At 39.3% G+C, this 17986-nt stretch overlaps 1 protein-coding gene across 1 annotated transcript; it reads left to right on the top strand.

Annotated features, from left to right (window-relative positions):
• Positions 1-6867: 6867 nt before the first annotated feature.
• LOC145476724 (sodium-dependent glucose transporter 1A-like) lies at positions 6868-17852 on the top strand. The gene is made up of 3 exons (XM_081455423.1): positions 6868-7137; positions 11123-11408; positions 16138-17852. Exons 1-3 carry the CDS (start codon positions 6868-6870, stop codon positions 17289-17291), a joined length of 1710 nt encoding a protein of 569 aa, XP_081311549.1. The 3' UTR covers positions 17292-17852.
• Positions 17853-17986: the final 134 nt, after the last annotated feature.

Below are 17986 nucleotides of genomic sequence, written 5' to 3'. Positions count from 1 at the left end.
ACAATGCTTAAGATATTAGTTGACAGAGCTCTAATGCGGCACATCTCTTTTTAGTTCGATGGTATTTCGTTTGCCGCTCGATCGATTCACGTGTTGTGCTCACGTCACAATAGCCGATGTAAACAATCTGTTCCCAGATTTCCGCTCTATATATGCTGTGAGATTTGATTTTGACTTCATACACTATAAACAGTCTGCCTGTTTGCTGTTCAACAAATAAACTCCTAAAGACATGGCTAGGAAAAGCCAAGTATTTTTGCATACGTTATAACTCGAAAACGAAGCAAAAACCAGCGACAAAAATACAGGGCCGCCTTTTTCTATTACATTGAAGACCACATGCAAAAATTCAAGCCCTTTCGCGAAAATTTTTTTTTTCACCCAAATCGTCACTTAGCATGGTTTTGCACTCACCCCTTCAATAAAGCTCTCTGCACGCATTGCAGGCCTATGATGAGGGAGCATTGAAGGGGTGAGTGCAAAACCATGCTAAGTGACGATTTGGGTGAAAAAAAAATTTTCGCGAAAGGGCTTGAATTTTTGCATGCGGTCTTCAATGTAATAGAAAAACGTGGTCCTGTATTTTTGTCGCTGGTTTTTGCTTCGTTCATAAAGACGCCGCTAGGAAAACCGAGTGGTTTTTCTGCATACGCAATATCTCGAAAACGAAGCGAAGCTTAGCGGAAAAACTACGGGACATTGTTAAACATACCTAAACAAAACTGTATGGGAAATTTGGAGCGTTTTCGACAAAGTTCACTTTTGATTAAAATACCTAGCGCCCTTTTCCCGCCGAGGTCTTCAAATAAACGAAGCCGGGCCTTTGTTATGATAAACAGAGCCGACCCTTTGTTATAATAGCCAAGCCAAGCCTTTGTTATAAGTCGAAGTCTCGCCTCGGTTTATTATAACAAAGGATCGGCCCGCCGCGACCGCAAGGACTTTGATTTTACTTAGAAACCAGCAAAATGTCAATTTCACGCAACTTATATAAGCTCAAATTTATTGATTTCAGGTCAAAAGTGGTTAAAACGTTGACTCATGTTAACGCGCGACGGCAAGGATGTTGATTTCTCTTAGAGAGCAGCAAAATGTCAATTTCACGCAACGTAAAAGCTCAAAAATGTTGATTTCAGGTCAAAAAAGGTTTAAATGTTGATTTCATGTTAACCCGTGACGGGAAGGTTGTTCATTTCACTTAGAAAACAGCAAAATGTTGATTTCACGCAGCGTATAAGCTCAAAAATGTTGATTTCAGGTCTAAATAGGTAAAAATGTTGATTTCACGTTAACGCGTGACGGCAAGGATGTTGATTTCACTTAGAAAACAGCAAAATGTTAATTTCACGCAGCGTATAAGCTCAAAAATGTTGATTTCAGGTCTAAATAGGTCAAAATGCTGATTTCACGTTAGCGCTTGACGGCAAGGATGTTGATTTCACTTAGAAAACAGAAAAATGTTGATTTCACGCAGCGTATAAGCTCAAAAATGTTGATTTCAGGTCTAAATAGGTAAAAATGTTGATTTCACGTAACGCGTGACGGCAAGGATGTTGATTTCACTTAGAAAACAGCAAAATGTTAATTTCACGCAACGTATAAGCTCAAAAATGTTGATTTCAGGTTTAAATAGGTAAAATATGGCGGCCGGAAAATAGTGTTAACATCTGGAACTTACTTTGGTTATCTGGGACAATGACTATCTGCACTGAACAAATAAACATCAAATAAGCACTTTTCCAAATACAGCAACGTCTTAAATGGCTAAAAATCACGAGATAAATACATATTTTTCGACCAACGCGATCGTAGCTTTATGTCACGCACCGCCTAACAGTTTAACAAATTAACCCTTCTGCGCAACGTACGGGTCTCCATACATCTGCATGTCCGCTGATCCCAGAAGTTCAAAACACTACAAATCATGCCGATATGAAATAAAATCAAAGCAACCTGGATCACAGATCTATGTTACAATCGATCGCTACTTGTTGGCCATTATTATCTTTAAATGAAAAAAGCCGAAACAATCTAGTTACCAGTTCGAGAAACGCGAGCAGAACGTGATCGCAATGCATGCCGGGAAGGGTCTTTACACCTCGTGCGCGGGAAAACATGGCGGTCGATACAAGACAAATTTTATAAGTCAAAAACCAGTTCTCGCTTTCCAAACTTTGACACTAGCAACGCTTGGCAAATGGGCCACAACTCACGAGAGGGTATTTTTCTTGGGCAAGAACTGCTCTTGGACTTTGCTGCCTGGCTCGATCTGACTTCGAACGCCGATAACACGATTACGGTATATCAGCTACCTTCGAAGTTTCAGAACACATTTTGATTCTTTAAAACGTGCTGATGACTTACGGGTTTATCGAGGCTTAATGATGCCTCTCAACCACCAGGCAGGCACACAAGGTACTTTAACACAATGCTTAAGATATTAGTTGACAGAGCTCTAATGCGGCACATCTCTTTTTAGTTCGATGGTATTTCGTTTGCCGCTCGATCGATTCACGTGTTGTGCTCACGTCACAATAGCCGATGTAAACAATCTGTTCCCAGATTTCCGCTCTATATATGCTGTGAGATTTGATTTTGACTTCATACACTATAAACAGTCTGCCTGTTTGCTGTTCAACAAATAAACTCCTAAAGACATGGCTAGGAAAAGCCAAGTATTTTTGCATACGTTATAACTCGAAAACGAAGCAAAAACCAGCGACAAAAATACAGGGCCGCCTTTTTCTATTACATTGAAGACCACATGCAAAAATTCAAGCCCTTTCGCGAAAATTTTTTTTTTCACCCAAATCGTCACTTAGCATGGTTTTGCACTCACCCCTTCAATAAAGCTCTCTGCACGCATTGCAGGCCTATGATGAGGGAGCATTGAAGGGGTGAGTGCAAAACCATGCTAAGTGACGATTTGGGTGAAAAAAAAATTTTCGCGAAAGGGCTTGAATTTTTGCATGCGGTCTTCAATGTAATAGAAAAACGTGGTCCTGTATTTTTGTCGCTGGTTTTTGCTTCGTTCATAAAGACGCCGCTAGGAAAACCGAGTGGTTTTTCTGCATACGCAATATCTCGAAAACGAAGCGAAGCTTAGCGGAAAAACTACGGGACATTGTTAAACATACCTAAACAAAACTGTATGGGAAATTTGGAGCGTTTTCGACAAAGTTCACTTTTGATTAAAATACCTAGCGCCCTTTTCCCGCCGAGGTCTTCAAATAAACGAAGCCGGGCCTTTGTTATGATAAACAGAGCCGACCCTTTGTTATAATAGCCAAGCCAAGCCTTTGTTATAAGTCGAAGTCTCGCCTCGGTTTATTATAACAAAGGATCGGCCCGCCGCGACCGCAAGGACTTTGATTTTACTTAGAAACCAGCAAAATGTCAATTTCACGCAACTTATATAAGCTCAAATTTATTGATTTCAGGTCAAAAGTGGTTAAAACGTTGACTCATGTTAACGCGCGACGGCAAGGATGTTGATTTCTCTTAGAGAGCAGCAAAATGTCAATTTCACGCAACGTAAAAGCTCAAAAATGTTGATTTCAGGTCAAAAAAGGTTTAAATGTTGATTTCATGTTAACCCGTGACGGGAAGGTTGTTCATTTCACTTAGAAAACAGCAAAATGTTGATTTCACGCAGCGTATAAGCTCAAAAATGTTGATTTCAGGTCTAAATAGGTAAAAATGTTGATTTCACGTTAACGCGTGACGGCAAGGATGTTGATTTCACTTAGAAAACAGCAAAATGTTAATTTCACGCAGCGTATAAGCTCAAAAATGTTGATTTCAGGTCTAAATAGGTCAAAATGCTGATTTCACGTTAGCGCTTGACGGCAAGGATGTTGATTTCACTTAGAAAACAGAAAAATGTTGATTTCACGCAGCGTATAAGCTCAAAAATGTTGATTTCAGGTCTAAATAGGTAAAAATGTTGATTTCACGTAACGCGTGACGGCAAGGATGTTGATTTCACTTAGAAAACAGCAAAATGTTAATTTCACGCAACGTATAAGCTCAAAAATGTTGATTTCAGGTTTAAATAGGTAAAATATGGCGGCCGGAAAATAGTGTTAACATCTGGAACTTACTTTGGTTATCTGGGACAATGACTATCTGCACTGAACAAATAAACATCAAATAAGCACTTTTCCAAATACAGCAACGTCTTAAATGGCTAAAAATCACGAGATAAATACATATTTTTCGACCAACGCGATCGTAGCTTTATGTCACGCACCGCCTAACAGTTTAACAAATTAACCCTTCTGCGCAACGTACGGGTCTCCATACATCTGCATGTCCGCTGATCCCAGAAGTTCAAAACACTACAAATCATGCCGATATGAAATAAAATCAAAGCAACCTGGATCACAGATCTATGTTACAATCGATCGCTACTTGTTGGCCATTATTATCTTTAAATGAAAAAAGCCGAAACAATCTAGTTACCAGTTCGAGAAACGCGAGCAGAACGTGATCGCAATGCATGCCGGGAAGGGTCTTTACACCTCGTGCGCGGGAAAACATGGCGGTCGATACAAGACAAATTTTATAAGTCAAAAACCAGTTCTCGCTTTCCAAACTTTGACACTAGCAACGCTTGGCAAATGGGCCACAACTCACGAGAGGGTATTTTTCTTGGGCAAGAACTGCTCTTGGACTTTGCTGCCTGGCTCGATCTGACTTCGAACGCCGATAACACGATTACGGTATATCAGCTACCTTCGAAGTTTCAGAACACATTTTGATTCTTTAAAACGTGCTGATGACTTACGGGTTTATCGAGGCTTAATGATGCCTCTCAACCACCAGGCAGGCACACAAGGTACTTTAACACAATGCTTAAGATATTAGTTGACAGAGCTCTAATGCGGCACATCTCTTTTTAGTTCGATGGTATTTCGTTTGCCGCTCGATCGATTCACGTGTTGTGCTCACGTCACAATAGCCGATGTAAACAATCTGTTCCCAGATTTCCGCTCTATATATGCTGTGAGATTTGATTTTGACTTCATACACTATAAACAGTCTGCCTGTTTGCTGTTCAACAAATAAACTCCTAAAGACATGGCTAGGAAAAGCCAAGTATTTTTGCATACGTTATAACTCGAAAACGAAGCAAAAACCAGCGACAAAAATACAGGGCCGCCTTTTTCTATTACATTGAAGACCGCATGCAAAAATTCAAGCCCTTTCGCGAAAATTTTTTTTTCACCCAAATCGTCACTTAGCATGGTTTTGCACTCACCCCTTCAATTATCTAAGATCGCTAATTTCCTTTTGGTGCAAACAGGACAACTTGGATTAATATTAATTGAATTAATATTAATCCTGATGATTATTATAATCCAGTAATAAATTATTATAATTCAGTAATAGATTATTGTAATCCTTTACTGAGGTTTGAGCCATGCCTTAATCAATTATATTATTCTGATAAATATTAATCCACCGTGATATATGCTGGCTCCGAACCTCGAAACAGTTAGTGTCTTTGGGATATTCACTATTCTCATGCAGCTGCTAGTTATTCCCTTTCTCAAGCTCCCCTTTTTTGTAAAAGCACATGCCCATGGCACGGATTCGCTGGCGCAGAGGCACTTGTTCCTATTCATTTACTCCTAGGGTCAACATAGTGGTATCTACCAGCTCTAGCATACGCACGGAATCATCATAGCATGTGACTGATGTGATCAGTGTTATGTCTCATCAGTCCCGTGTTACGTCTGCAGTGTGTCTGTCATATAGATCTGTTATATCCAAACATTCACGGGAATTCTATCTGGATTATAATAGAGATGATGATATCGGATGATATTATTGATAATAATCTAATCCTTCCAATTGAATTATAGTAATCTCTTACTGAATTATAATAATCTATTACTGGATTATAATAATCTATTACCAGATTATAATAACCCTATTATAATCTATTATTATTATTATTATTATTATTATTATTATTATTATTATTATCATCATAATCCACGGATTAATACTAATCCGAGTTGCTCTGTCCAGGAATCCAATGGATTCTTGCCAATGTGCAAAATGTGGCTCTTATCAGCTCTTCCCATTTTCTTTTTCCCTGTCCACTTTATACTTATGCTTATCCTTATAAAAAAAATGCAACTTAAATTGCACAATAGAGGATGAAAAACCCCATGCATACATGCCTTTTTATAACCCTATGAGGTAATCTCTGAGCTAGCTGCTTTCAAAATGGTACCCAGCCTCTCGCAGACGGTTTCCACGCGCGTTTAGAGCCATCAGCCACCGCGTCCTCGAGAGAATACTCGTTGTTTCCATCAAGAAATGGCCTCTTTCACATTGACCTGTTTTGGCTTGTTGATGGAATGCAAGTGCGTCTCGCAAATTGAAAATAAAAATATCCAGCTCTTCCAAGCGGCTTGACCTCACACACTCGTTGTCGGGAAATGGCTGTCAACTTAAGTGCCACTATGGGGTAGGGTAGGGAAGAAAGAGATATAGAGTCCGTGACATGCTGAAATTTAGCATTTCACTTGAATTTGAAACATAGTTCTATCATTAGGCGTATACCAAATTTTCCAGGATGAAGCAATTTTTTTTGTTGTTGTTTCTTGACATAATAATTTTGTTTTAGAGATTATTTCCCGTCTAGGTATTGGTAGGGAGAGTATTTGTCGTCTTGTGACTGTCTGAAATGCGATCCTCGCAAAACAAAAATGGACTCCTGCGTGATGTAAACAGTGCATCGTTATTTTTCTGGACTACGTGTAACATCGTTAAGTTCAGCTCTCAAATTTCCCTTTCCTCCTGCGACGATAGACGTTTATGCGACTTCTTGAACATTTCGGTACTTGTGAAATGGCTGGATTATCGTCGTCGACTGCCAAAAGAGGCGGTAAAAATCTGGGTCAGCAAGCAAGCTCAAACGAAATGGCGGAAATTCTTCGCGCTTGGGACGATGAAGATGACGAAATGGTCGACTTTATACGGACTTCAAAGGCCAAACGTGAAAATCTTTCTTCGGCTTGTTCACGAAATACTAATGGTTCGGCAACTGTGGCGAAATATTCGCCATCATCTGTACGAGTGGCGAAAACTGTGTGCCTCTTTGTCAGTTTCTTCGGCTTGGTGAGCAGAATTTCTTACTCATGTTTGCAGTGAACCTAAAATGTTTATAGGAATGTTCTGTTACAGCTTGCGTGACTTTTAGTGTAGATGCTCGCCTCATTGAGCACAAACAATATGCTGCTATTATAATGACAATAAGCCTCGAGATCGACTGGTAAATAAATCGAAGAAAGGCAATCGAACCAGTTTTTCATGCGTCTGCTAGCACTGTCAAAGTAGCTGTGGATAGGTGATAGCCTGCACACTATTTTTTCAATGGTATGATGAAATTCACTGTCAATAATAGGACAGACACATGAAAAACTGGTGTAATTTTTTTTTTTTTCACGAGAACTGCAGAAATCCTCGTGCACTCATTGGCTAATTTTCATTGTCGCGTTTTAGACAGACACATGAATTTATAGTTTATGTGATGACCACGCAACGAGTGAGAGCGGACAGTTTGACATCCACAGCTACTTTGACCTTTTGACAATGTTACATGCATGATGAAATTCATTGTCAATAACAGGACAAACACATGAAAAACTGAGGTAATTTGTTTTTTTCTTTACAATAAATTATTGCATAAATTATAAATTCATGTGTCTGCAGGCTTATGGACATTTATAACATAGCCTTAGACGAGCACGCATTCTGACTGGCTGATATGCTCGATCCATTTGCCCGTGGGTTGCATGCTGATGTCAGTTTGTTTATTTGTACTTTTTCTCAGCAATTTTTTTTTTTAATGATGCCACTTTTTTAAGGCATAATTCCTATTTTTTTGCCTAAAATATGGAAAAATCTAATAATTCTTTTGGAGATGAGGAAGATAATTCCTGTGAGCTACCAAATTTCTAGCGCAAGGTTTTTGTCGGACCTCCACCTTGCTAATTTAAGCGAGCAGGAGTTGAATGAGCTGGTTGAACAAGCACTCGGAGACGGACCAAGAAAACAACAAAATGGTCTGTATCAGCCGAAAGCCATTGAAATGCCTTTGGCGAGAAAAACTTGAACATGAGAGTTTTAGCAAATATCTGTTTTAAGTGAAGTCTTACAAACAAAATCCGTTTGTTCCAAAAACATTAATTAAATATAATAGTTTTTCAAATATTGGTAGCCTCTGATGAATTATTTCAGATCCTGGGTTTCAGTTTTGCTAGATCACTCGTCGTTCGATCGTGAATTGAACTCTTGAAGAAACAGCTGCTCGCAGGAATGCCTGCATCTTGCGCAAATATAAGCTTGCATTTCTGACATCTTCCTTTAAGCCTCAGTTTTCTGCTCATTTAAGCTTATTTTACCAAATAACGAAAGTAACAAAGCATCCTTTAAAGCTGTTCATGTGTTTAAGTTCAGCCTTAGATGTGCAATTCATCAAATTTAAAACAAAGTGGAAAGGACATCATAACCCACAAACCTGCTATTGAATAAGAGCATCTCTAACAGCTCAAAGCCAGGGGTTTTTGTTCACTTTCTTCTCCACTCTTGCTTTTGAGAAATGTTTCTTTCCATATTGTTCTTTTGTCGAAGAGGCCATGAAGGACAGAGAGCTCAGCCACCAAAAGCTTCAACCATATGCAGTTTGTTTTCAATTCTCCGGAAAACTGATCCAATTTACCGTAAGCTTAGTCAACTTTTGGGAAACGCTTTTACCGATTACAATAATTATTTTTGTTTGTTGTCAGCTTGATATTTAGGTTAACGGAGCAGTTTGAAGTTGTTTCTTTGTTTGTTTGATTGAGGAAATATATTAAAACTATAACTCGCCGCAATCCAGGAAAAATTGTTGGTGTGTTGCTTTGTCAGATTTTTGAATGAACATTTTCGCGCAAATTGATGTAAGCAGGATGAGATTTAATAAATTAATATTATCTCAAAAGTCTCAATATGTTTATGCAAGAAATGGTAAATATGCAGTGTGCAACTATCGAGTTATGGATGCTCTTGGGAGGTTTGCTAAGCACTCAAGAAGCTTCTTTCTTTCTTCTATGCTTCTTTCATGCTTAGCAACCTCCCGCATGTGTCCATAACCGGATAATTGCACGCTGCACGCTTACCATTTCTTAATTGTCAATTATTCCACGAGCGGGCATTGGATATGAGTTGGCTTATCATTATAATCATCCGATATCCAGCAAGCGTGAGTGGAATATTGGAATATTGAAAACACCCCTAAAATATAGAAAACTAAACTAAAATAAAAAACTCTTAAAACATAAGGTATAATGGCTGACAACCCATGATGGCTAAGCCAATGAAAATGCTCGAATTGCATTATCCAATGATCCAATTCGTAATAATGAAAATTAGCCATTGAGCACACAAGGATTTCTGCAATTATTGTGAAAACTGCAAATTGTTACTAATTCATTACTTGCAAAAAATTTCAGACACTAGAATTTCGGGTGTTTTATTTCAGAGATTTAATTGGAATTTCCTTAGGGAGGGGGAGGGGGTGGGTTCTTTAAGACTAAAGAAAAAATATAGAAATGTTTGAAGCTTAAGGTAATTCCCCTGAAATAAAATTGGATTTAGATTTTTGTTCAAACTTTGTCCAATGAATATTTATCATATGAGAACTTAAATTATAAATAAAAAGGGGGGTGCCCGTGCTCGTTAAGGAGCAGTGAGGCATTGAAAGTGTCCCATTTTAGCATTATTTAATGCTTATTACAAGAACGCATTCTAAGTTATTGTAAACTCTTTGTGAGCCCAGACTCATGAAAACACACCTCAAACTACAGTCAATATTTGTGTCAGACACAAATAAACTTTTTAAGTTTGATTTTGACAGACAGCTGAATCTTTGTTAAAATATTGGAACCAAATTGCTTGCTACGGCTATCAAACTGCAAAATAGAAAAGACTACAATGCAGCTGCTCTTTTTCTTATTTATTCAATTTTCAAACATAGAAATCAGATCAGTCTTTTCTCACGCAAAGCTAATGATTAGTTGATTAAAATGACTGGAAAAACATTTGGGGTGCCCGAGCTCATTAGCCAGCTATAGCCATTTTTCAACTGACAGAACTCAATATTAAGGCAAATCCGCCTTGTTTTCAATGTGCGCGTGCACGAACGCGCGCTTTATGACGCCATAAATTATGCGCAGTAAGGATGCGCAATGCAATACAGGGGAATGACCTTAATATTGGAATTTTCAGTGGAGTTGGGGGAGAGAGAATATTTTGTGGAACTACACAATTTTTGTACACTAATCTTATCTCACCTCAGACGGATTTCAGACGAAAATTTGGGACACTAAGCTGCTGAAACATAGCTAATGAAAATTTACCCCAGCAGCCTGCAAAACACATTGTAGACTGAATTACTTCTGTGAAAATGTTAGATTTACTGCATCCTCAGAGTTTTGCAGATACACTGACAGGAAAATAAGAAAAAAATTATATCATTCAAGCCATTATGTTTCTGACCTCAAACAGACTGTCTTTTGCATGTCTGTTCACTGTTCCTATGGTCTGTTCAACTAATCTCTCTGGTGCTGCAGTGGACATGGGCATAGTTAGAAGAATGGTGAGCACATGGTGTGTATCCTCTAGGTTCTTTCAAACATTTAAATTTGTTTTTGATTCAGAGACAATCCAGCCAAACCCAGACAGCCTGTTATAAGTTTTTTTTTTAAGTTTTAGACCATCTTTTTGCTTGGTTTAGAGCACAATGTCTGAGCATTTTTCACACATGTTTTATTCTTTATAAAGTGAATTCAAAATGAAGACATTGTTATTACTGTTAGCTAACACTAGGCTAGACTTCCAGTAGTTCCTCTTTTGCTTAGTCTGTCATGCATGATGTGAAAGCAAGCCACAATAAAAAATGGCCACACAACGTGCTTGAATGACTAAGCGAAAGAGGGACTACTTGTAGTCTACGCTAATTACACAGAAATTCTTGGAAAGCCAGTTTAATGGCTAAGTGATTCTGACACTAATATTGCATCATTTTTATTAATACTAACAATTTTCTTCCCTTTCTACACAGGGTACTTCTGTGGCCATCCTAGGACCCACATTGATAGAGTTGTCCTGTCAAATTGAAACAAGCCTGGCACACATGTCATATGCATTCACATCTCGCTCTATTGGTTACCTCACTGGGAGCATTGTTGGCGGCTGGTTATTTGACAAGTACAATGGGCACGTGGTGTTATCGCTGTCATGTTTGTGGGCCACTCTGATGATGTGGGTTTTGCCGTACGTTAGTAGTATTTATGGGTTGGTGGTTGTCATAGCATTGTTAGGAGTGGCGCTTGGATCACTTGACACAGGTTTGAGAGATCAAATAATATTAATAATGTTGTCAACATCAGTCAGAGCAGAATTCTTGCCATAAAATGTAAAATGTAACAGTGTCACTGTTTCAAATTTGATATATCGTACTCTTTACTAGATAATTGGCAAATTTAATGTGTGGTTCCAGAAACTAACCATTTTTCCCGCACACAAGGGATTGGAATTTCCTGGATATATTTTCTGGAAAGTTCTACCCAATGCTGCTTAGTGAGATAATGAAATATGGTACACGTAAAGATAATTTTCTTGGAGTTTTGTTTTGAAGTGGCTACTGAGGCATTGATAATGAGAGAATTTTGATCCAGCCAGTTAATTTAAAACACCCTAATAGGGAAACTATTTTGCCTGAGACCATATATGTGACATAAACTTTAAAATTCTCCCTAAGTCTCTCTCATGTTTGTGTCAGGCCACCTGGCTTGGCTCTTTTGTGAATCAGTTCAATGATGTGGATGGTTATTTACAAAATTTCCATTTCTTTAAAACTGGCTGCTTGAGATACATGTAGTAATAATAATATAATAATAAGTAAATAAATAAATAAATAAGTAAACTATAAAAATAAGAATTAAAATTTTGTTGTCACTGACTAAAAAACTTTTTGTGTGGACGTTTTGGTTAAAATACTATAACCTTCTTCAGCATAAATGGCTACAAATGCAAATGAGTGCTTTAAAAGAGCGGCAGAAACGTCACTTGGGATTGCCAAGGGCCTTGTAAATGTCAGGAATGTAAATGTGTTCATTAGTGGTATTCGGTTCGCAAATTGAGTGCCACGCTTCTAAAAATAATCTTTTTGACTATTAGGAACAGGGGTCAATGATCTTGACGCCATCAAGGTCAAAATCATGATTGTTTTGTATGCAATGTTGGGCTAATAAAGAATTCCTGTCTCCCTTGAAAATCGCTCTCTTGTGCTCTCTAGTCCTGGATCTTAGGGCTCTCGATGTTTGACCGATATAGACTTTGTCACAGTCTTTACAGTGATTTTATAGATCACTCCTGTTGATAGGTCTTTACTGAATTTGTCTTTAGGTTTTTTAAAATAGAGGCAACGGTCTCATGGGTTTGTGGGCAACATGGATATTGAAGTGATCTAAAGTTTTTGCGATTTTCTCTGAAGTTCCTTGAATGTACGGCAAAGTAACAACACCTCTTTTAGTTTGAGACTGGTTTGTAGAAACAATGGTACTTTGACAGCTTCTAATAAATTGGTCGGTATAACCATTGATCTTTAGAGTGTCGACCACGTGTTGTACTTGGGATAATTTGTCTTTTATCATGCCTGACTACAAGTATGGTATTTTTAAAGTAAACTATGTTTAATGTATTAATAGCACTGTCGTGCTAATTGGGGGACACTGTAAATACATGAAAATAATCAAACAAATACTGCAAATAGAACATAAACTATAATAATTAAGAATCCCAACTGGTGGGAGTCTAACCAGTTGGCTATTTGCACAATGTAGTCGAAGATAGCGGTAGGGTGGAGGACTTGAACCAGGGAACTCCAGATTTCAAATCCAGTGCCCTAAACCACTCGGCTACGCTGCCTCCAATCTGGTGAAAGGGTCACTTTGATGGGTAGGTAGGAGGGTAGACAGGTGCTAAAAACTGAAAGCATTTTAGGGGAGATTTGTTGTCGCAGAAAACAGTTTGTGCTTGAATGGTAACTGAAAAGAAACACTTAAAGGAGACTTCAAAATAGTTTCACATTCTGCAATTGCTCCTGGCTCTGTCTATTTGCTTCCAACTGCCCTACCACCAGCTCCCCCTCCCCCCCCCCCCCCCACCACGCCCTGCTACTTGTTGCAAAAGTTCATCTTGATACAGACTCAGCATGTGCATGTAATTCAATGCAGTTGCTAACAAATACTTCAACATTTTCAGCGATAATAATCCTATGGGCATACACTGTATTCTCAAACAACCCTGTTGTGGGTCGAGGTATCATAAGAGGGAGGGAAATTTACACCTGATATCTGCACTGTAGTGAGCTTATTTTTGGGAGAGGTTATTTTCTGAACGGGTTACCTTTTTTTGCCCAGTATATCAAGATGGTTGCTTTTTGATTGCAACCACTTTGGCTAAATAGCAATAAATTAAATGTATCTACAGTGAGTAACTATTGTGTAATCAGGGCTGCAAATAACAGTCAGTCATCGGACATTGGCTAACCAAAATTTGCTCGTCCGACGAATCCCAACTGTGGTCGGACATGGTGTGCGAACATTTACCTTACGGTAAATCACTTTACTGTAAGGATGAATAAAAATCTACCGTGAGTAATCTTACTTTTTTTGGTGATGTCCGACCACAATCTGTTTTGTCTGACCAAGATGGTGTCTTAGTAGGACATTTGTCCTTTCAAGAGAAAAAAAAAATATTTGCAACCCTGTATGATGGCAAGACACTTAACTCTCACAGTGCCTCTCTCCACCCAGCTTGTATAAATGGGCACCAGTGAATTTAAGTACAGTTGAACCTCCCGTAAGCTACCACCCAAAATGTCAAGCCTAAGTGGTCGCTACAGGAGGTGGTCGCTTACGAGAGCTTAGACCATATTGGGTGAAAATTTTGCCTCATTAGCATATTGTAACTGCAGAGACTTACCCCATGTTTGAAATGCGTTAATCTTGTGAAAAGTCAATTTCGAGAAAAAATCTGGTACTTCCCATTGAGAAATTTCCATCTCGTGTACTACTCAGGAATGCGACAATGCTACAACACTTTATTACCCAATTTACGCTCCATTATCTGTCAAATGGTTGCTTACAGGAGGCTAAAAACAAAAGAAAATGTCAAACTTTTAGCTCTAAAAGTGGTCGCGGTGACTTGCGAGAGGTGGTTGCTTACAAGAGGTTCCAAATATAGTGATTTGACTTGGAAACTTTTGGTACTTCGGAAAACTGGTCGCTGAGGAGAGGTGGTCGCTTACTCCCGTTTGTTGCACTAGTGCCTGAGTGAGCAGCTATTGACAAATCACAAAATGCGTATACTGGGGAAGATACAGGATTTTGGAGAAGGGGGCTCGAGATACAGACCGCCGAAGGTGGTACCCTGTAGGGGGATCCGTGGGCATTCTTCCCCATAAAATTTAAGAAATTGAGGTTCTCGGAAATGGGATTCTCGGCATTCTGAGGCCAAGTCAAGAGTGTCAGAAAACGTTATAGTTTCATTCCATTAAGGATTAAGGAGGCTCCCTATAGTTTTACGATCGCGCGAGCGCTGAGGAAGTAATCTGCGCGCGCTCAAAGGAAACGTCAGTGTTTTTCGATATTTTATTACGTCAACACGAGCACAAAAAGCAAAACTGACAGGGAATTTTCTCGCGTTTCCTTCGGTGAAATTCCGTAAAATTTGGCACATTGGTAGAAAATATTTTACTTTAGTCGGAGCTCGTTTTTCAGGGAAATCTAGAAGACCAGATTTTTTGCAGCGGTAAAAGTCATAAATTTGGAAATATCGAAAAAACTGCCTTTACAACCCCTACTTTTTTCGTGTTTAAGATTCGTATCCCGCTGGAAGCGATGTGATGTAAAAATTTTGGAAGATTTCACCGAAGGAAATTCATGAAAATCACAAATAAAGCCATAAAAAATAGTAAAAAACACTTTTGTTTGGGCATTTATTATTTAAGACTAAATCCCAAAATTTTAACAGAGATGATAGCAAAACACTATTTAATCATTGCTTATTACATGTAATAAGTTTGAGAGGACTAGGTGTGAAAGCGAATGCAAAAACAGCGTTCAAACATAGCACTTGCGCGCGCAACGCCATAAATGATTACCCTATAAAGCCACCTTAAGAGCATTGATTAATATTTTTACAAGTTCTACGAGGTTCGTCTGAGACCCCTGAACCCCCCTAGATCCGCCCCAGGTATATGCATATATATGATGTTGTGGTTCAATTTTACCTTTGGTACAATGTGGTATTTTCCTTTGTTTCACGTCCATTATTTCAGAAATAGAACACATGTACCGTGTTTGTATCGAGCTATAGAAACACGAGTGGACGTTTGGGAGAATGAGAAATGCTGTGGGAACACGAGCCGCAGGCGAGTGTTTCCATGGCTTTTTTGAGTTCTCCCAAACTTTCACGAGTGTTTCTATTAAACAATTAGATTATGAGGTCGATAGAAATCGAGAGCGAATAATCTAATTGTCTTAGTATAAATCTGCTAGTCGTTCAAAACTTTATCTAAATAATCTTCAGGCACCTCGAAAACGCAAAGAAGCGGCCGTCATTCTGTTAACAAGCGCACATTGCCACGCTACTCACTGTATCATAGAATAGATAGTGAGTAGTGTAGCCAATCAGAGAACGGAATTCGTAATGGAACGGTAGTAGATCTGTACTAAAACTCGATAGAAACACGGGGAACATGTTTTCTATTTCCTTTAGAAAACACCGAGACGGAAAAAAGGAAAACAACTTGTTTACTTTGATCATCAAAATGTAAATTCTCTTTGCACGCGCCATCATTACGTCAACAGCGCGTGTTTTCTTAGGGCTGTTTTCTTAAGTACATTACCATGTACCAGAATAGAGGGAAACACAAGTACCAAATTGTACTAAGGGTAAATTTGAACCATAGCATGTTGAAAGCTTTGTTAGAACACTTGGAAATTTATTGTCATTTACTCGCTGTATTTTTAATTTTGGCTAATGAACAATATTCATCTTGTGTTTCAGGTGGGAATGTCCTTCTGCTGAACACCTGGGGTAAGAAATCAAGACCTTACATGCAGGCTCTTCACTTTGTGTTCGCCTTCGGCGCGTTTGTGGCCCCTCTTATAGTACAGCCCTTTCTTCAAGATATGGGCCCACTCAGGATAAATGTCTCAGACGCAACCACAAACGAAACAGAGTTCATAAACACAACAACTTACCACGTAGTGAATATTACTAATTGCAGTATTTATAATGCCAGTGAGAGTACGATGCCTGTCACGTGGGCGTATTGGATCAGCTCTCTCCCCCTGGCCATTACTGCTGTTGGATTCATTGCGTTCGTGTTAATAAAAGCTTGCAGTCTACAGGACGCTCAGAGTCAGCAGGAAGATGCTGCTAAAAGCAACCAAGGCAGCCTGGTATACAGGCTGGTGATTCTTTCGCTGTTTTCTATATTCCTTTTGCTCTATGTGGGTCTAGAGATTGCATATGGAGGATACATCTTTACATTCGGTGTGAAGAGCATTCCATCGATGAGCGAGGATGATGCAGCATTTCTCACTTCTGCCTTCTGGGGCAGCTTCGCCTTGGCGCGACTGGCATCTGTACCGTTGTCAAGGTATCTGAGACCTTCCAAGATGCTCTGGCTTGACATGGCTGGGTGCATGTTGGGATCAGCCATACTAGTGTCGCAAATTTCTAACTTAGAATGCAACAAATCCGACCATACCAAACTGTGGGCGGGCACCGTCATTTTGGGGATTTCAATGGCGTCCGTGTTCCCATCTGCCATCAACTTTGCGGAGTATTTTGTAACAGTGTCAGGAAAGACGGCATCTGTTCTTTTAGTGGCGGCAAGTTTTGGCGAGATGCTCATTCCCCTTGCTGTGGGAAACACGATTGTTGATACATCGGTGGGGCCGTGCTCGCTGATGGCTTGTGCGTTTGTCATCAGCATCTTAACGCTTCTGACTTACTTGTTGATCGTGGGAGTTAGTCGCTACTTTAAGCGGAGCACCGGCTTTGCTGGGATGTTGTACCAGCGGAATCAAGAAAAACATGAAGACGGGAGAAGTAAACGCCAGCCTGATGAGGTTCTACAGCTCTTGGAGCAGAATAACGAGGAATTCTTCAATGGCGATCAAGACCGGGCAGTGTATAGTCAAGTGGCTTAGATTTTTTTTTTTGGTAGTCTAGAAGAATGAAGTGTATTTAAAAAGAGAGTCAATCCCCAATGAGAGCCTGTAATATTTCCAAGGTCATATCTCAATTTAATTTGAGACATGGTAACCATTTCTTCACCGAGTCATTTTATTACGAGCGTTGCGTGGAAGTTTTCGTCGAAGATGCAAATGCGCGTTAATCCGCTTGGGCTGTTCACGTGACCAAAATCCGCGTCACTGGATTGGCTATTTCTGGGATTCCGGGATTTCTGACCCCAGGGAAGGATTACTACGGAATAAAGTCTATATGGGAAGTTAACCCTATCACCCTTCACCTTCTCTTGTTTTTGGCAATGCAAACCATGCATGAAAAAGTACAGAACGACAATGAAGATTCGTGGGACTGTCACTTGACCATGCATACAAAGTATCAAATGCTTCTGTTTGCCAAATTTCAGTCTTTTTTTTTTTTAAGAAAACGCGACCCTTTGATTGCACTGCGTGAACTACCCTTCCCTTCCCCCCTCACGTGGCATTCCGTCTAAATTTGTGTGTGTTTAAAAACAAACAAACGAGATAGTCAATTTTAAATTAGGTATTGAAATAAGAAAAAGGTGAAGTTCTTAGACCGACCGACACGGAGATACGAACTCTTGAACCCCTAGACAACGGTGAGCGAGCGTTTTGTCCACTGAGCTGGGGAGAGA

The sequence above is a fragment of the Orbicella franksi genome, unplaced genomic scaffold (assembly GCF_964199315.1).
Source record: "Orbicella franksi unplaced genomic scaffold, jaOrbFran1.1 SCAFFOLD_64, whole genome shotgun sequence".
Taxonomy (NCBI): domain Eukaryota; kingdom Metazoa; phylum Cnidaria; class Anthozoa; order Scleractinia; family Merulinidae; genus Orbicella; species Orbicella franksi.
This window is presented reverse-complemented; position numbering and strand designations above follow the sequence as displayed.

Excerpts from the sequence above, each read along its gene's own strand:
- LOC145476724 (XM_081455423.1), top strand. The coding sequence starts at position 6,868 with ATGGCTGGATTATCGTCGTCGACTGCCAAAAGAGGCGGTAAAAATCTG. Across the intron at positions 7,138-11,122 it reads TTGTCAGTTTCTTCGGCTTG|GGTACTTCTGTGGCCATCCT; the intron begins GTGAGCAGAATT and ends CTTTCTACACAG. Across the intron at positions 11,409-16,137 it reads GCTTGGATCACTTGACACAG|GTGGGAATGTCCTTCTGCTG; the intron begins GTTTGAGAGATC and ends CTTGTGTTTCAG.